General features: G+C 31.9%; 6 protein-coding genes across 11 annotated transcripts in view; 2 read left to right on the plus strand and 4 right to left on the minus strand.

Annotated features, from left to right (window-relative positions):
- LOC108765898 (UPF0565 protein C2orf69 homolog) overlaps nucleotides 1-7,507 on the plus strand; it is a 35,694-nt gene extending 28,187 nt beyond the window's left edge. For 2 of the 5 annotated variants that reach the window (XM_018514783.1, XM_018514782.1), the window contains exons 2-6: nucleotides 5,655-5,793; nucleotides 6,059-6,186; nucleotides 6,467-6,629; nucleotides 6,832-7,075; nucleotides 7,159-7,504. In XM_018514783.1, coding sequence (XP_018370285.1) covers nucleotides 5,665-5,793; nucleotides 6,059-6,186; nucleotides 6,467-6,629; nucleotides 6,832-7,075; nucleotides 7,159-7,361 — 867 coding nt within the window. In that variant the 5' untranslated portion in view covers nucleotides 5,655-5,664 and the 3' untranslated portion in view covers nucleotides 7,362-7,504. Of the gene's footprint in view, nucleotides 1-5,434; nucleotides 5,519-5,654; nucleotides 5,798-6,058; nucleotides 6,187-6,466; nucleotides 6,630-6,831; nucleotides 7,076-7,158 lie in introns of those variants that run through there. The other 3 variants (XM_018514781.1, XM_018514780.1, XM_018514785.1) reach the window with 3 other exon arrangements.
- On the minus strand, nucleotides 1,982-5,028 carry LOC108765896 (thiamin pyrophosphokinase 1). Of its 2 annotated transcripts, XM_018514779.1 has the most exons (6): nucleotides 4,384-5,028; nucleotides 4,099-4,275; nucleotides 3,393-3,655; nucleotides 3,209-3,313; nucleotides 2,973-3,135; nucleotides 1,982-2,847 (listed from the first exon to the last, which is right to left on the minus strand). In XM_018514779.1, exons 2-6 carry the CDS (start codon nucleotides 4,271-4,273, stop codon nucleotides 2,720-2,722), a joined length of 834 nt encoding a protein of 277 aa, XP_018370281.1. In that variant the 5' UTR covers nucleotides 4,274-4,275; nucleotides 4,384-5,028; the 3' UTR covers nucleotides 1,982-2,719. The 2 variants fall into 2 exon arrangements, with proteins under 2 accessions (XP_018370281.1, XP_018370280.1); XM_018514778.1 differs by lacking the exon at nucleotides 4,384-5,028 and having other exon boundaries at nucleotides 4,099-4,370.
- Nucleotides 7,508-8,434: 927 nt separating the features above from the next.
- Nucleotides 8,435-9,452, minus strand: LOC108765886 (uncharacterized). Its single transcript, XM_018514757.1, has 3 exons — nucleotides 8,977-9,452; nucleotides 8,790-8,885; nucleotides 8,435-8,668 (listed from the first exon to the last, which is right to left on the minus strand). The coding sequence occupies exons 1-3, from the start codon at nucleotides 9,443-9,445 to the stop codon at nucleotides 8,622-8,624; spliced, it is 612 nt and encodes a 203-aa protein (XP_018370259.1). The 5' UTR covers nucleotides 9,446-9,452; the 3' UTR covers nucleotides 8,435-8,621.
- A 304-nt stretch (nucleotides 9,453-9,756) lies between these two features.
- On the plus strand, nucleotides 9,757-12,429 carry Tgt (tRNA-guanine transglycosylase). Its single transcript, XM_018514756.1, has 7 exons — nucleotides 9,757-9,973; nucleotides 10,553-10,642; nucleotides 10,787-10,940; nucleotides 11,053-11,185; nucleotides 11,277-11,438; nucleotides 11,567-11,735; nucleotides 11,810-12,429. Exons 1-7 carry the CDS (start codon nucleotides 9,770-9,772, stop codon nucleotides 12,152-12,154), a joined length of 1,257 nt encoding a protein of 418 aa, XP_018370258.1. The 5' UTR covers nucleotides 9,757-9,769; the 3' UTR covers nucleotides 12,155-12,429.
- A 108-nt stretch (nucleotides 12,430-12,537) lies between these two features.
- LOC108765995 (coiled-coil domain-containing protein 25) lies at nucleotides 12,538-13,746 on the minus strand. Its single transcript, XM_018514989.1, has 5 exons — nucleotides 13,637-13,746; nucleotides 13,461-13,508; nucleotides 13,277-13,368; nucleotides 12,816-13,198; nucleotides 12,538-12,690 (listed from the first exon to the last, which is right to left on the minus strand). Exons 1-5 carry the CDS (start codon nucleotides 13,659-13,661, stop codon nucleotides 12,609-12,611), a joined length of 630 nt encoding a protein of 209 aa, XP_018370491.1. The 5' UTR covers nucleotides 13,662-13,746; the 3' UTR covers nucleotides 12,538-12,608.
- A 1,404-nt stretch (nucleotides 13,747-15,150) lies between these two features.
- Nucleotides 15,151-17,808, minus strand: Kpc2 (Kip1 ubiquitination-promoting complex subunit 2). The gene is made up of 9 exons (XM_018514988.1): nucleotides 17,427-17,808; nucleotides 17,017-17,204; nucleotides 16,748-16,941; nucleotides 16,469-16,623; nucleotides 16,185-16,396; nucleotides 15,919-16,103; nucleotides 15,607-15,794; nucleotides 15,386-15,524; nucleotides 15,151-15,317 (listed from the first exon to the last, which is right to left on the minus strand). The coding sequence occupies exons 2-9, from the start codon at nucleotides 17,193-17,195 to the stop codon at nucleotides 15,181-15,183; spliced, it is 1,389 nt and encodes a 462-aa protein (XP_018370490.1). The 5' UTR covers nucleotides 17,196-17,204; nucleotides 17,427-17,808; the 3' UTR covers nucleotides 15,151-15,180.
- Nucleotides 17,809-17,891: the final 83 nt, after the last annotated feature.

The raw sequence follows: 17,891 nt of genomic DNA on the forward strand, positions 1-17,891 counted from the left end.
GCTCCGAATAAAAAAGCTTTCAATAAAAATTAAAAAGTTTAAGTAAAAGAATACTCTTAAGTAAAAGATTGTGTAATATAAAACTATAATCTGTTTCGGAATCGATAAATTAGTACAATCATACATATATGAGCCGTTTATTTTGAAAGTGACCTAAATCACTTTAAAAAAAAAAAATGTTGTTTATGACAGCTAACTTCAAGTTGTACACGCTACTACAAAGGTCAACAACAAAACATTGAAAAATGGACTTAGGCCACTTTCAAAATAAACGGCTCATATATTATCATGTGACTTTACCATAACTCTTGACTTCGTACGCGCAAATAGGAACTTTTAATTATAATAAACTATAGTTTGTACCCTTTTTAACTAATATCGTCTAAATTGGAATGCGAACATAACAGTTACAAGATTATTTCATTGTATCTCGCAACAATTATATTAAACATATTAAACCTATATTTAAGAATGCCTGATAATATGTACTTTCCAGCAACTTACACGATACTGTACAACACAGTGCACGATTCTATGTTTTTCAACTGTGACACAAATCAACACAATCATACATAGCTAAAGTGTTGTGTTCAATTGTGTCGTCATTTTATATCATTTCACGAAACCAAATTTTTACATTTTTTTTTTCTAGGAATACCTCAATAAGAGGTTTCAAAATTACATTCGGATATATTCGTACATAAAATATGTGAGACCTTTTATTTCACTCTGGCAAGGAAATAAAAAAGTTAATCGTTTCAACTATAAATCGATACTAGATACCTTCCAGTAAAGGAATGACATGGCTGTTTTCCAGCTAGGACACAGAACATTACACTGCAAAATACTTGTTGGAATGCAGTTAAGTTTCACAATGTAACACCAAAATGCATTGTAGTCTTCCATTCTTATTCTTATGATTATATTTAGCATATCAATAATAGATTTACGATTTTCATTTAGACTTACGGGAGTATTCTAGTCTCACGGGTAAAAAAAATCGATTCCTTTTAATATATTTTGCAAGTATTTGGTATAGAAAATATGTCTGTAAAAGGAATTAGCTCGATTCGCAAAATTAACAGTTATAGCACCTGATAGGGAGCGATCTCCAGCTCGTTTTCGCAAAAAAAAAAACTGCGAAGTTCGAAAGATATCAATTTTCCTATTTCAAAAGAATTTGGTGATGAGAAGAAGCTGGAAATGTTGTAACGCGTTTAATGGTTTCCGGCGACAGAACATGGAAAAAAGGATTATAGCCGATTGATCGTAAGTAAAATTATCTCTATATAATCAGTAAACGCGTTTTTCTCGAAACCATGTTTTTCGAATCGACTCTTATATCTCGAAAACCAGTTAACTAATCGAGTCGGGCATGTGCACATATCTTCAACACATGTGGCTATAGCCCGTACTACAATCAAGTCGAAAACGATATTACACTGTCATCTGTGTACATTGTTGAAAAACATCCTGTGTCGCACAGTATACGACTGTGCTTCAGTATATGACAGTGTTCCACATTGTTAAAAAACATGAAATTTGATATTGTGAAACAGTTGTAAAAAAATTCGTAAACTTCTAGGTAATATAAATACAATATCATTCATATGATACATAATTTACTTGACTAATCAATTTTTATGTTAAATGGCAACTCTATTTCCGGACAAGACTCGTGTATACAAGTAAAAATGATTCAATTTATTATCACACATTATTTTAATAGGTAGAGATTTCACAATGGTACCAATGCCATCAGAAAATTAGGATGTTTTCCAGCAATGGAACACTGTCATATACAATTTTATTTCATCGCTAAAGTGAAATAAAAAGACTGGAATTCGAACACGCTTTCGAACAGGAGACATAAGGTGCGTTCGGAGAAACGCTATTAGTGCTATTCATGTCGTTCCATCCAGGGATGGAGTCTTTTGACTTTAATGGGTGTGGAATACCTCATCCAAATGGCGAAGGGATTTAAAAATAACAAATATTTTATCTCTTTTGTTGTACGTGTAAAATATATTTCTACATATACACCCTAGTCAAATACTGTTTTTTGTCACATCACTCAAAATTTTTTTAATTTGTAAAAATTAACATACTTTTTTCTAAACCGAATTCTGGAATTCAACATCCATTTCAGAAGTTCTGGATGTGGAAAACTACCCTCCATAAGGAAGTTTCCTTCTATGATTCTATCTGATTGTTATCTAATAAACGACGAAAAAAGAAGACAAAAATAGCGCTAATAGCATCTCCCCCGAATGCACCAAACTAATTTAAAGTTTAGTAATTTTACTCTGATTGGTCAACTTTCAATCCAATATCAATCCGTACTACATCAACACATGCTTCACGGATCGTATCAGAAATTCAATATTCCTGTTCAAATGTCGATACACACCAACATCGAAAAACAAAATGTCGGGAAAAAAATATCGGTATTTAAAATAACGGCGTTGTATCGCCCATCCGTATCATACACTGTGTTACGATGTCGCTTATACACGTTTCTGGAAAGCACTCTTATTTAAAACTGATTTTTAAAATAAAAAATTGTTATTTCAGTTTACTATTGTTATTCAAATAAAATATTTTAAATTCAACTTTAGCTAATATTTGGCATTTGACTTAAACCATGTCTGAATTTGCATCACTTATTTGCCTTATTATCTTATAATCACATTAGCAGAATAACATTAAAATACTTCATTTATACTCTCCCTAGAAATTCTATACCCATGGTCCAAATTATCGGCGTATCTGTATCCACAGTCACTTTGGAATCTTCATAAGTATTTGATGTACTTATCAAACCGCCGAATTGCATAGTTGTTTTATCTGAAATATAAGAAAAGAAAATAGAATCAAAATTCAGAAAAATTATTCAAATAACAGATTAAATATTTAAGTAACGCAGTGAAATGGTTTACTTCAAGATAGAATAAATGAGATATAAAACATACTTAAATTCCATTTCAAACCAGTCGTTGATATACAATTGACGGTACAACCAAATGGTAGTAAACCACACCAAGATTTCTGTTCAATCAAAATTTCTGGTATATGTATACTATGCATACCAGGTTTTAATATCCATGTCATAGAATTGCTTGCGAGTTGTATCACCTGTAAAAATCTCAATCAAAATACCTAATATGGAGACATAATCGCAAGTTTGTCTGTCAAATAAAAACTTTACCCGTATATTTCCCACAAGCTTGTCACTACTGTATAGAGTATTGACGTTGGCGATGATATGATCGAACCTGCCTGATGTTTCCGCAAGTACGTATATTTCACCTAACTGCCAAAAAATATCATTCATATATTTCATTATACAACCATCAATTTAAAAAAGCAACAATAAGAATCTAAAAGATTACAATTATGTTGTGCGTCTTAGCATAGTGTACGACTTCCAGCAAAGCTTTGGTATAATCTGTATTATTCTGATCAGGTGTCTTGATGACAGTGGATCCTATACTTTCAAACTTCTCAATGATATAAGGTGGACAGCTATCCATATCCCCTGTGATGAGATTCGGTGCATAATGCTTGTGCTCAGTGTTCAATATGTTTATTCTCTGTTCTTCCAGATACTTCAGCCACCTCTGTGTTCCACCATCCACAGTGACGGTGATTCGAGCTGCTTGTACAAAGAGATACATAAATCAACATAAATTGCTTTACTTGCTTGCAGTATCTCATTATCACTTTTCATTTGGTGACACAAATTGACATAAATATTATTCTATCTTTCTTGGCATTCAGTGAATAAACACAAAGATGGCTATAACTGAGTTGTGGAACGTAAGTCATAGTTGTAAGTTGATCTAAGCCTATTCTACAATAAAATCGCAAACCGTAAACTGTAAGAAATTAATCAATCATAGTGGATCATTTGTTTCATATTCAACTGATTGGCTAATTTCTTACAGCTTACGACTTGCAACCTTATTGTAAAACAGGTACAAAACATTGTACATTGATCTACGACTAACGTTTACAACTCAATTTCGATCACCTTTGTGCTGAGGCTCTAACAAAGACAGAAGCGTAAGATATGCATATTTTCAGTCAGTGTACAACCTTTTTGCCAGAATTGAAGTAGTACGTTGTGCTGCCAGTGTATGGGACGATTCAACACGATTACCGCATATTCGCAACATACACCACCCTGGAACACGTCTAGTGGATTCCATGTTGTGCTACCACCAGACGTTAGCTCCTGCTGCATCGTACGATCCGACGTAACGTGTCCCATCACTGAAAAGCGTCGACTGCGTCGAGCAACAAAAAGGTCAAGGTTAAAACATAGGCAATTTCGCAATATGAGTTTACGTAACATGACACCGGTAGGTGATTTTCTCATGCCTTGAAATCTTTTCCGCAACAAGAATCAGAAAAAACGACGCAACGAGGAAAGGGAAAGTCTATCCGCTGTATTCAACACTTCAAGTTGCTTCAAGTTACTTAACATTCGTCGCGTTCGTCCTCACACTTCGCACGACTTCGCAGATTTTCTTTCACGCGATCGTCACTTGTCTGCCGAGTGCCGTGTGATTCGTTAATGAACTCACGCTGTTTCATTTGAATATTCGAAACATATGCTCGCGAAGTGCCTCGTGCACCGGTACACTGAAGAGAACTGTTTCATTACTATATTATTCTCTACATGGAGCATCATTTGCTTATCTTGTTACTTATCGCTGTCGGGGTCAGAGATGGAAAATATTTCGTAATTGCGCGCCAATAATCTCCGAGGTCTCATAATGCCTGATTTCGCTTTTAAATTAATCATCGCGAAACGCGATTGTCTCGAAAATTGCACCGAGATCCCGTCTGATATTTTTATAAACGTCATGTTCGTTCCCACGAAGTCGCACCGTGCTGAAGCGAGATGAGGGTATATACACAGACCTCTGTTAACCCTCAGAAGTAATATATATAAATGGAAAGGAAATAGAGCGCTGAGCTTGATGCAAACATCTGTGCGAGAAAGAAAGGTAGTAACGGATAAAGGCCCGTCTACAATACACGGAGTAAGGGTGATGTCTCATGCAGCGGATCGTGCGTAGCGGATTCGCGTATCGCCAATCACAGAATCATTCTCTTAGATCTGTTTGCAAATTTCGCAAAAAAGAAATTGACCAATATCAGTATAAACGCACCCTAACTACAAATGCTTCGCTGTCCAATCAGAAGAAAGAATTTTACGAATTAACCAATAAAAAAAAATGCTTTAAAGCATTTGCAGCACGAAGTGAATCGCACCCTAATCACATCTGTCACTTTAGGTCTGTCGCGTTGCTTGTACTTTTTGCACTCGATATTTTCGCTTTCTCTCTTTTCAAAGTCAAATATATATCTATTTCATTTTAAGTGCAAAAATATTTGAAGATTTCATGTAACGCGAACAGATCTATTGAATACAAAACGTGCATAAAAACGCAAATCAAAATAAATAGACCTCATATCATACCTCCGTAGTTACGACGCAATTTCGTAAGTCTATACACAATTTTACATAATTGTTCACGCAATCGATTTACAATGCCATTTTAATCAGCAATTTGCTCCAATTATCAAACTGTTAAGCAATACTCCATTTTTGCGAAGACTTCTTTCTGATTTATCTCTTGCAGATAACGGCCGATGGGCTCGAAAATTTGGATATGGAAAAACATACCGGGTATTCCAGGTCGATGCAACGACGTAATTTATACACGGCCGAAATTGCAGTCAACGCACGATCTTCTTATATTTTTTGGCGGCGACGTCCAAGTATGTACGTTCAGAGACACTTGTCAGTTTTCGTTTTTAAAAAATTATGTAATAATTCCTATTCTTTCAAATGTAATGTAAAATATTTATTGTATTGCACTAAGGATAATTATGTAAAATATACAAGATATTATATTTTAGAACTATTGACTATATATATCTTTTATATACCATTAGTGGTTTTTGTTGGCATTATATTCATATTGATTTTATAATAACTTTTATGATATATTTATATTAACAAAATTATTACAAATTATTACAGGATATTCAAACAAATATGGAAAAGCATTCGGATAGCAAGAAATATGCAAAATGGAGCTTAGAGAACACAGCGACTATACTATCTGAACAGTTTCCTGGAAGTCATGTATTTGTTGTTCGTCCATCAAGGTAAGATATTATTATCATATGCTATGCACAGAAATATTACAATATTTCTATTCTGAATGATATATAAACTTCTTGTAGGTGCTCCATAAAAATTATATATAGAGATTAGAAAAATACTAATGCCCAATTTCTTCACCTCTAGATAACTTTATCCAAGAGATATCTCCCAGGATATCCGCAACTCATCTGTGGAAGTGAAGAAATTGAGCATAAGTGATTCTCTTGACTGCCATGTTTAGATCGAATTACTTAGTACGTAAGAATTTGATACTTGTTTCAGGATGACAATAACTAAACACGCAGTATTCAGTTGTTTCGATAATTTCGTATCAGGAGATACATATGGCACACCCACATTTTGTCCAATGTACAATGCTTTAAGGCATTTAAAAGATCTCATTACTTGTTGCTTAGAACATGTTAAAACATTAAAAATTGGAGAAGTATGTATTGGACATAAACAAATTATAATAATTCATGAAAAATTGTATAAATCATTATCACATTAATAATTTCCTCCAACTTTAATGTATGTACAACTATAATTATAACTTGTACCTTGACAATGTTCTTAAAAGATATAATACATTGCATGCATCGAGTATAACATTGATTTACCAAATATATATTTTAATATTTTTAAAGGATACTGTTATCTATAATATCGAAGCTACAAACTTAAGTCTAATGGGCTTCAGTAAGGGATGTGCAGTTTTGAATCAGTTTCTTTATGAATTTCATCATTACGATAATGACTCGAATAACGATCCCAATATAAATAATTTTATCAAACTTATCAAAGATATGTGGTGGTTAGATGGCGGACACAATGGTCCCAAAAATACATGGATTACAAATGAGGATATACTTCGTTCCTTTGCTAAATTAAGTGAGATAATTTGAAAATATCTCGAAGTAGTGAAAATTTTCAATATATTATGTTTATATAATGTGATTAAATATCTTCTTCAGGAATAAATACTCACATACATGTAACGCCATATCAAATGCAAGACAAACACCGACCATGGATTCAGATGGAAGAAAAGAGTTTCAACGATACCTTACAAAGGATGGGAGTATCTGTACAACAAACTTTACATTTTGGTGATAAACCGCGAAGCCTCTTATCGCATTTCAATGTTCTTACAAATATCAGAAGTAACGTGCAGTAAAACTATCGTATTTTTCTTTAAATTTACGGTATAATCGAGCACTTATGCTCGAAGTTGTTATGAATCATAAAATAGATCGCAATTCCTTTACATCATCAGGATCAAAGTAAAGTATAAAGTCATGTAAAAATTATGATCTTGTTGATAATATTATAATTGATATTTCTGTATTGCGAACTATTTCATAATTTATACAAAAAGTTTAACAGAATCTATTTTCGCAATGTACATATTGATTATTATTTATATTTTAATAATACACTCTTAATCTCTAGTCCTATAAATAATAGAAATTTGTTAAATATTATAAACTGTATATTTACATACAATATTATTTACGTTGTACAATTTTTTATTAAATATATTGTTTTGTTGCTTATGTGATATGTATAATATCTTTGAACAATTACTAATTAAAACTAATAAAAACTATAAATGTGTTTATTTTATTTAACAATCTGAGAAAATATGGTAAAGCTGTTATTGTTTCTTCTTTTTATACAAATCTCATTTCGTATTTTCTTTTTTAATTATTAGTAATATAATAATATATCTAAAGTAATATAATATATCTATCTTTGTAAGTATGAAGCAGAAAATGTAAAAAAATTACATATATACGACGAAAAATATATATGTAGTAAAATAATATATAAACTCTAGATAGTACATAATATTACAACAGAGTAATATCTGTGTAAAGAAAGACTATCTCTGTGTACATAATTACAGTTCTTGTTACATTAATCTTTGAGATATCTATTCTTCATAAATAAATATAATGCTCTATGAGTTTGGAAAAAAAAACTTGTATTATTTATATTTATTTACTCAAATATACTTTTTTAAATCTAATATTTCTTTCTCTTCATAACTATCTTTAAATATATTAACAGATTGTTCCTTTCAATTTAATTTAAATGAAAGAAAAATAAGAAATTATATTTTCTTCTTAATTATAATATATTAAAACTAAAAAATAATGATTTAATGATAATAATTTTTTAACTAATTAAATTTAAAAATAACTTTAAAGGATCTCATATATTATTTTTTTACAGAATTGAGCGATTATTTTCATTATATAATCTTGTTTTATGTATGATTAAACAAATATACTTTCATAAAAATCAAAAATGAAAAAATATTCTAAGCATTTATCTATCGTGTATATTTGGTTGTTGTCATTCTTATTACGATGCATAAATTAAGAAGCACTTCATTTCCTTTCCGATCTGAATTATACCTTTACTTTCTTCACTAACATTTGTTTGGACATTTAGGTCCATAAAAAGTTACTTTTAATTCTGTAATAAATACAAGTAATAAGTAAGTCTAAATTATAGCAAATACAATAGATATTATAATTATTTCATATACGTTCACACATAAATAGATTGAAAAAAAATATAAATCAATTGAACTTACTACTGAGTTTATACAACACTGCAGCTTCAGCCCATTCATCAGAACCATCACAACAATCACAATGTCCATCATTGACTTTGTACGATGGTATTCTTACTGAAAATTTATACAAATTTCATAAATTACTTCCGTCGTGTAGCTTATAACATTGCAAATTTTATATATTGCAAAGATTTGACTGCAATACCTGCTGACTTTCTTGAACTCTTCTCGCAATAAAAGAAACCATTGTTACAGGCGTTAGTACCTGGTTCATCACTACCGTCCATTGGACAGTCACAATAATCATCGTTGATCTTTACAAAATCAATCTCCCTCTTCGAAACAAAACATACAAATTTCCCGTTGCTGTTGGGAAGATACTTGGCTATATCCTGGTCCCGTGTGCCACGCAACGACACCGTTCGACCGTTTGTGTCGCGAATGAGTTTTGAATGATACGGTTGATTCCACTTGTCAACCCGCTTGCCGACGACCACACGGTGGGTGTCCTTCACCGAGCCGGCAATCAACTTGCCTACAGTATCTTGGTTCAACTCTTTGAAGTAGAACAGCTGATGGATCACGAATATCACGGCGACCACGAGGACGCACACCAGCATGTATTTGATCTTCTTTCGCAGAAGACGTCGCTTCCAGGATACCTCAGTCTTCATGTTTGCCAGCTAACCGTTACCGTCGAACACTATCGCAGAGCAAATCTCTTCTGGAGGTGATGTTTCGTATATCAACACCGCGCCGGGCCGTCATAGCGCAAACATCTGCGGAGCGTATCGCGGATAATTGCAATTATCGGGTACCTATGCCTCTTTCAATTCGAACGTGCGACGCGGTTAGCAGGTCTATTTACACGCACATTAATATACAGGGTGTCCCGTAAGTCCACAGAATACACATTTCAGGCCGGGACAGACACGTGGAGAGAATGATATCGATAACCTCTCATTTTAAGCATGCGGCATTTATAGATTTTTCTCTCTATGTCCAGCAGATTTTTTTACAAGTCGTATTCCACGACGATAAACGTAGGATTCGGTAGATCGCCAGTAAAAATGACAAATCGGAAGACTCCGTTGATCTTTGAAGTGCTTGCAGAATGCAAAACCACAAAAGCCAGAACTGGCAGGATGACACTTGTTCATCATCATGTGGATACACCGGTGTTCATGCCGGTGGGAACTCAGGTTTATAAAACTTCTTTCCTTCTTGTTTAAGCTGCACACGAAGACACATGTATGAGAGACATATTAGAAAACATTAGGTTTTTAATTCAAAATCCACATGAAAGGATGATAACTCTGATAATTCCTTAATTTTCAGTACTAAATGTTTTGATAACATCTGAAACTAAATTGTCTTTAAAGTCTATGATTCTTACAATTAGTAAATTGTATTAATAGGATCTCACTTGTGTGTGTATATTCGTAACTTAATTTGTAAACAAGCTTCCACCTTTTTTGTCTATCAATGCTTTATTATGATTAATTTGCTTCGATATTTTCTTTGGAATTAAAATAAACATATAACTTGAAAATCTAGATTTTTTAAATATATGACTCAATTATAAAGCCTTGGGTTCACGATGCTAGAAATTATTCTCTAAGGTTTTGGATGGAACAAGAATTAACAAATCACATTTGAACAATTGGATCTGATCAATGCGATTGTTGAATTCTTTCTTCTCTTGAATCTTGGACTGGTTTTTAACATCTTGGACACAACGACTTAAAGTTACATTAAATTTGTTATTACATCATTTTCAGGGAACATTAAAAGGATTGTTGCCCCAACAACTAGAACAATTGGATTGCCAAATAATTCTTGGTAATACCTATCATCTTGGAAACAGACCTGTAAGAGATCATGCATTATATCATTAGAAAAAAAATATTGGTTGATTTATATAAAACAGTGTCATTGTGATAGTTTTAGATTTATTAGTAAATTTTTAAAAATGTAATTTCGATTGTATTAAAATATATACTTTATATTGGTAGGGTGCAGATATTCTACGTAAAGCTGGAGGTTTGCACAAGTTTATGAACTGGAAAAGGGCTTTATTAACGGACTCAGGTGGTTTCCAAATGGTTTCGTTATTACAATTAGCTGAAATAACAGAAGAAGGTGTAAAATTTAAATCACCGTACAACGGTACTATGATATATACATATATAGCTAAAGATATATTTTTAAATACATTCAAACATAACTTATACATAATTTAATCGGCCTATAATAATATTTACAATAACGTTTCATGTAGAATCTGAATGTATGTTGACACCCGAACATTCTATTCAAATTCAAAATGCAATTGGAGCTGACATAATCATGCAGCTCGATGATGTTGTTAGCAGTACTTTAACCGGACCAAGAGTAGAAGAAGCAACGCATAGGTACAATTATTTTTGTAAACACATTTTCTAAATAATATATTGTCTAAATAGCCTGGCTTAAACGAGTGTTATTTAACACAAACCATTTCAGAACGATACGTTGGCTGGACCGTTGTTTGTTAGCACATGAAAGACCAGATGAGCAGAGTATATTTCCAATTGTACAAGGTGGTCTTAATCCCGAACTACGATCCGAATGTGCACATCAATTAATTAAGCGGGAGGTGAATGGATATGCTGTAGGAGGTTTGAGGTAGATACTGAATTATTTGTTGATACATATAGTTGATAAATAAAGATTTTTGTATAATACAGAATTTTGTATAATACATATCTAAATCTTACATAATACAATAATAATGGTTCTTATAATGATTTCAGTGGCGGTGAGAGTAAAGATAATTTTTGGAGAATGGTCCACTTATCAACGAATATCCTTCCAAAGAATAAACTGCGATATCTCATGGGTGTTGGATTCGCAATAGATTTAATTGTATGCAGTGCGTTAGGTATCGATATGTACGATTGTGTATTTCCAACAAGAACTGCTGTAAGTATTTCATAAAATACATACTTAATTGCGTAGAAGATGGAAATTTCAAAACATTAAACTAAAACTTTCAGAGATTTGGTTGTGCGTTGATAAAAACGGGACAGCTCAATTTGAAGCAGATACGATATAAAAAAGACTCGAGACCAATAGATGAATCGTGCGAGTGTAGTACTTGTAAGACTTATTCTCGCGCTTATCTACATCAAATCGCCACTGTGGAGACAGTATCGTGTCATCTATTAACCGTTCACAATATTGCATTTCAAATGAAGCTCATGCGTGATATCAGAGACAGTATTAAAGAACAAAGATTCCCTAGATTCATACAGGACTATATGTTGATAGTTTATCCAAATAAAGACTATCCAACATGGATAATTAATGCTTTACAGGCTGTCAATGTTACCTTATTATAAAACAAGATACCATTGATTTGTACTGCTACATATTTCTCTAGACAATACATTTTTTTTATTTCTGTCTACACAAAGGTTTTTATAACTTATTTTTTTCATTATATTAAAATCATAGCAATATATCTAAGTACTTGCGAGCTATTAATGTACGTAAGTATGTAAGAACTGTTAATAATATTATTTGTCAGCATAACGTGACGATTATGGTTACAGTATGTTCTAAAAATTTTTGAATGGCAAAACAATCTTCTATTATACAGACAAACATAGTGTACACTGATTTTACAATTACATATTTCTATAATTTTGCAAATATAAATCAATATTTGCAAAATATAAATCAAATAAATAATCGTACTTGAAAGAGATATTTTACACTTTTTATTCTGGAATTTTCTCCTTTTACTGGAAATGATAAGAGAGTGAGGCACAGCAAAGATAAGTGTTAACTTTATCACATGAAATCATCTGAGTCATATCCACTCGTTTCTGTGTTTGAAGTCATGTTAGATGTATTAAACAGGGAATTGTAACTCCTAAAAAGTAATTTTTTATTAATAACTTTTCATAAAGAATTACTTAATCGATATTATTTATTTAATGAAAATATATCTGGTATATATTTCTATTAAATAAGTATTATTATAAAATTATGATTTACCTCATCTCTGCTTCTTCCTGGCGTCGCTTTTCTTCTGCCTTTTCTTTCTCTTTCTGTTCTCTCAAAAGCTTCTTCTTGTCTTCCCGTTCGTTCTTATCTCTTTGTTCTCTCTCATTCCTAAAGTTTACTTGCTCTGAACGTTTCGTCTTATTAAGACGATTCACGATAGTATTTACTCGCTTAGCAACATGAATTTTACGAACGTCTTTATCCTTGTGAAAGCCAACTTGTCCAACTTCCATACCTTGTGTCTTTTTCAAATTTGACCACATTGTGTATACAACATCGACATCATTCATTTTATTCCCTTCGATACTATTTGCTTTTACTAATTGTGCGGCATCTTCTAATACAGTACTAGGAATATCGTCTATTGTCTGACCCTGCAATTTCAAAAAGAATACTGTATCATTCTTTAATATCAAAAGCAGGAAATTACCAATTATAATAATTAAGCTCACATGTCGAAGTCGAAGATACACGTGGGCAGACGAATATTTGTCAACATGAAACCACACATCCTCAGGCCAACCCCATTTAATAAGATCTTCATCTACACAAGCAGAATCCAATAAATCACATTTTAAAATATGCACAAGTTTTTATTAATTACGATGAATAATTACAAATGATTTTTCCACTTACTCTCGAATTTGTCTATTCCCATAAACAAAGTGATGGATGGTTGCACAACTGCAATTCAAGATTATGACAATTAGTCAAGTTTCTTAATGATAACAAAATATTATTATTAATAATTTAAAAGAATATGTTATTAACCCCTTAAAAAAAAATCAAGATCTTAGAAATGCAAAAATTACCTTCGCTAGTAAAATAATAAACCATTATTAACAATTATTAACGAGAATTTCGAGTAAAACACGTGCAACAGAATCAGCTGTCAAAAATATTTTTGTAGCACTGACTAGTGCCACTGGTGGTCTGATGCTGATGATGGCGCTGTCGAATATATCATATATTGGGTTAGAAAAAGTCTTTTTACGTATAGCCGACAGATGGCGATCTGGTCAATTTTTACGTGCCACTATTGGGCGCATTCAGCGGATTTAAGGGGCTCCGCACAATAAAAGGAAGAGCTCTGTGTCAAAGCGCTGATTGGTGAAAAGCAGTTGTGGGGGTAAAATTTACTTCCATTACCCGTTTTTCACCAATCAGCGTTCGGTGTCAAAGCGCTGTTGCCTGTATGAGGATCCGAGCTTGGACTAATCGGAGTATAGCGTTTAGGTTTAGAGTGTATACATTTGGTATAATAAAAGGATTGTAAACAATTTAAAAAATGTTTCAATTATGCTCCAACTTGTAAAAGAACTTTTTCCCTAACCTAATAGACAATTTAAAACGATCTTAAAGTCATCTGTTTTTTAACAAGCAATTAAAGTGAGTCTTTGCTCCTCGAAGAAGTTCTGGCTTGATCTAGGGATCAATATAACATTCTGCACTTTGACCTTCATTAAAGAGATCGGAAAGTCATCCAGGAGAAGAATCTGTTTTACCGACTAAACGCAATAATTTTTGTATAACAATTTTTTCTTTTACAGATATAAATTTTTTTTTCAAAATTAAAGTATACGCGTTAATGTGTCTATGAAGTAAAGTTTATATCGAGAATGGAAAAAATTTTTAAATTAAGGATGTGGACGTATTATCTGCTTACTGGAAATATTTGTGCATCTGGCTATGTAGTTAAAGATGAAGGAAGAGATACCAATAAAAACAATGATCAATAAGAGCGCTATAATTTTCGCCTCAGAATAAATATTTTTTTTTAAACAAGAATACTTAGAATGGCATAAAACACAAATGCGAAAATTTCTTTGCCTTCTTCTTAGAACTTATAATTAATATATTTATTTTAAAGAGCTAGGACAAAAATTTAAAACTGCACAATTTAGATTTTATAACAATTTGCAGTATTAGCATTGACTAGTTTTCGATCTGCAGAATGGAATTTAATTTTTATTGTAAGAATTTATATTACACAAATTAAAATAACAATTTTTTTTTTAATATATATTAAAATACATTTCCTTTCTTTAAGAACTGTCAACAGGCAATTTGTACAAAAGCAATCAGCACAGTGTACAAAATTATATATTAATAGCATGTTATATTGCGTTGGATATCACATGAGATCTTCATAAATATAAGCATTCTTTAACTAGTATGACTATAATTATAACTATAATTAGTTATAATTATATATAACATAATTAAAATTGCAATAATTATTATTGATCATATTAACTGATAATTGATATTCCAAATCTCTGCAAAAATTATTTATAAATTTATATAAAAATATAAATGTGTTCCACAGAGACGCAAATAAAGTTTTACCATAATATTAGGTATAACGATTCATATGAATGGCATGTTTTTCAGTATGATATGTCTTAGATATTTGGTTAAGCACAGGTGCAATTTCAGGGTCGTTAATCCATACATTTGCCGAAGCAGGTGTTTCTATCATTGACAAATATGCTGAAAGAAAAAAAATGTTAGAAAACATGATTACAATTTATTATACTTTTTTTATTGTTTCATTTTACCAAGCAACATCTTTGGTCTTGTAAGACTAAGCTGAATATGAGGATTACTCATAATTGCTTTATAAATTAGACCATCGGATTCGAGGCCTTCATCCAAATCTTGTAAACTACGTCTTCTTTCGCCCAGCAGCCATTCACACTGTTACAAGAGATATAAAACTCGAGAGATATAAGAAAATATAATTTAAATATACATCTTTAGTACAACCATTACAACTTACAGCATTAGCCTGATCATTCCCAGTAACTTTCAATGCCCCTATAACATTTTTGTCCTCAAAGCCCATTTCTACAAGTGATCGCATTGCTCTCTTATTAGGTTTAAATTCCATTCTCTTCCATTGTCGAAAACTTTGCAATAATAATTCTACGATATATACCAGATCTTTTTCTTCTTGATCCTGTTTTTCTTTTAAAGTTTAAAGACATTTTTAAATAATCTAATGTTATATCTTTTTTCATATAGTTTATTACTTTCAACTTGGATTATCTTCGAAATAATAACGCATATTTCAATTTTGTGTAAGAATTACCTTTGAACAGTTCCAAACATGCTTCTTTAAATGACTTTTTCTTAGTGTTCATTGAAGAACTAGGATTTGCAATATCTGTGTCTGTCATTGTATCCGCAGGCAAGAAATCTATTTCATCATCTGAATCATCATCTGAATCATCCTGATGTTCTATAAGCCATTCTAAAGCTTCTGTCATATTCGACCTAAAATAGAGGCATACTCTTCTATAGTACTATTCGCGAATGTATTATATATGTATATAATATAAAAACATTGATACTTGCTTTCGAAGACATAACGCTTTGAGAACTTTCTTATGAGGATAACCCATTTCTATAAGACTTTTTATGACTTTTGGATCATTAATAGGATTACACCTAGCTTCAAGTTTCTCCTTAATATCGTCATATAATTTTTCAGCATAAGGACTGTACATCAAGATTTTTGCAGATGCTTGTACAAGAGTTATTAAAATCTTACGGATTTCATTCTGGAACTACAAGAAACAATAAAGACGTAAAATAATATGATAAATAAAAGTATAAGCATGTAAAATATTTATATTTACATCCGCAGGGCATTCTGTAGATGGCACAGGCTTAGGCGGATTTCGTACACTAGGTAGATCACTTGTAGCTTGAGCTATTGCTTCTAAACTTGGACCTTTAAGATCTTCCTCCAATGAATCTTCTTGCGATCGTATTTCTACTAATAATAACTCATCTGTAAGAACAAATTATTGTGTTAAAAAAACATAAGTACACAATAAGTATGTACAAATTAAAAATTAATCGAAAAAATAATTAATATTATAAATCTATAAATAGCTCAATATAAATAATTATACCACATTCATTGATATCCTCGTCGCTTACATAATTTTCATCCTTAAGCTGTACAAATTTGGTTGAATGAACTAAGCGATAGTTTGAGATAGATTTGGTTGTATCTTGACCATAAAAATGTACCACTGCTATTTTCTTAATATTTTCCACGGTAAAGTTTGGTTTTATTGCAACATCTAATACATTGCCCTCTATGCTGTATAAAAAGATTTGATGTTAATTAATCTGGTAAGATTTCTTGAAATTTCTGATATCAAACATAAATCCAAACCTGATAACGTTGATGGAAAAGTTTTCAGGTGAGGTAGGTAACGGTGTAAGCATAGTGTCATTGCTTGTAGCATTGCCTGTGCTGACAGAAGAAAGGGCCAAGGACCGCTTGTCAGCCGTCCTTGAACTTTTTCTGTTATGCCAGGCTTCTGCTATTTGATCACGCATCCATGGGATCATTAAATTTACCTGAAATATGTGAAGATAATTATTATCACCACATTATTATACAATGAAAATGTAGATTAATGTTGATTCAATATATATATTTCTTTCTAAAATAAATATATAACTATTAGTATAAGTTACATATAATACACTCAAATTTAATACCTTTTATCTCTACATAAAAACTCAATATCTAATTTTCATAGAAAATTAATGTAAGCAGATATAATTATATTTTCTTACTTTTATGAAGCCTTTCACATAAATAATTCAGATATCAATCTAGTATTGCATAAAGACTCTCGATGGATCGATTGTGGAGATTATACCGAAAAATACAAATCATTTTTTCGGCTAAACTGTCAAGCACGTTAAAGAATCAATAAATCAGCTAACATCTTCGCAAATACGGTGCGTCAAAACATATTATTTTTACAAAACTTGGCCTCTTTTACTCCGTAAGAATCGTAACTGCCATAACAACTGATAGCCACATTTCGCATCACACACTTTTTATCTGCTAAAATCTTAAAAATTCCAACTCTGATCGTAAATAATTTGGACAATTCGCAGCAATAGCTCGCATTTGCGACTTGCGACTGTCAGCGGCTGTTGGCAGCTCTAATTTTTTTTTTTTTTTTTTAGCTGGAGGACATTTAGTGGCGCCTCTATATGTACAAAGCATGCATGTTGAACTATGCAGCCACG

The sequence above is a fragment of the Trachymyrmex cornetzi genome, unplaced genomic scaffold, assembly GCF_001594075.2.
Source record: "Trachymyrmex cornetzi isolate Tcor2-1 unplaced genomic scaffold, Tcor1.1 scaffold56, whole genome shotgun sequence".
Taxonomy (NCBI): Eukaryota; Metazoa; Arthropoda; class Insecta; order Hymenoptera; family Formicidae; genus Trachymyrmex; species Trachymyrmex cornetzi.

Coding starts and splice junctions, on each gene's coding strand:
- LOC108765896 (XM_018514778.1), bottom strand. CDS start 4,357: ATGTTACGTAAACTCATATTGCGAAATTGCCTATGTTTTAACCTTGAC. Junction 3,656..4,098: donor ACTTCAATTCTGGCAAAAAG/GTTGTACACTGA, acceptor TTGTACAAGCAG/CTCGAATCACCGTCACTGTG. Junction 3,314..3,392: donor CTAAGACGCACAACATAATT/GTAATCTTTTAG, acceptor ATTTTTTGGCAG/TTAGGTGAAATATACGTACT.
- LOC108765995 (XM_018514989.1), bottom strand. CDS start 13,661: ATGGTTTATTATTTTACTAGCGAAG. Junction 13,369..13,460: donor GGGAATAGACAAATTCGAGA/GTAAGTGGAAAA, acceptor CTGCTTGTGTAG/ATGAAGATCTTATTAAATGG. Junction 12,691..12,815: donor CAGGAAGAAGCAGAGATGAG/GTAAATCATAAT, acceptor ATTACTTTTTAG/GAGTTACAATTCCCTGTTTA.
- LOC108765886 (XM_018514757.1), bottom strand. CDS start 9,445: ATGAAGACTGAGGTATCCTGGAAGCGACGTCTTCTGCGAAAGAAGATC. Junction 8,886..8,976: donor GAGTTCAAGAAAGTCAGCAG/GTATTGCAGTCA, acceptor ATAAATTTTCAG/TAAGAATACCATCGTACAAA. Junction 8,669..8,789: donor AGTGTTGTATAAACTCAGTA/GTAAGTTCAATT, acceptor TATTTATTACAG/AATTAAAAGTAACTTTTTAT.
- Tgt (XM_018514756.1), top strand. CDS start 9,770: ATGTCCAGCAGATTTTTTTACAAGTCGTATTCCACGACGATAAACGTA. Junction 10,941..11,052: donor ATTTAAATCACCGTACAACG/GTACTATGATAT, acceptor CGTTTCATGTAG/AATCTGAATGTATGTTGACA. Junction 11,439..11,566: donor TATGCTGTAGGAGGTTTGAG/GTAGATACTGAA, acceptor TAATGATTTCAG/TGGCGGTGAGAGTAAAGATA.
- Kpc2 (XM_018514988.1), bottom strand. CDS start 17,195: ATGATCCCATGGATGCGTGATCAAATAGCAGAAGCCTGGCATAACAGA. Junction 16,624..16,747: donor CGAGGATATCAATGAATGTG/GTATAATTATTT, acceptor TTGTTCTTACAG/ATGAGTTATTATTAGTAGAA. Junction 16,104..16,184: donor AAAGCGTTATGTCTTCGAAA/GCAAGTATCAAT, acceptor CCTCTATTTTAG/GTCGAATATGACAGAAGCTT.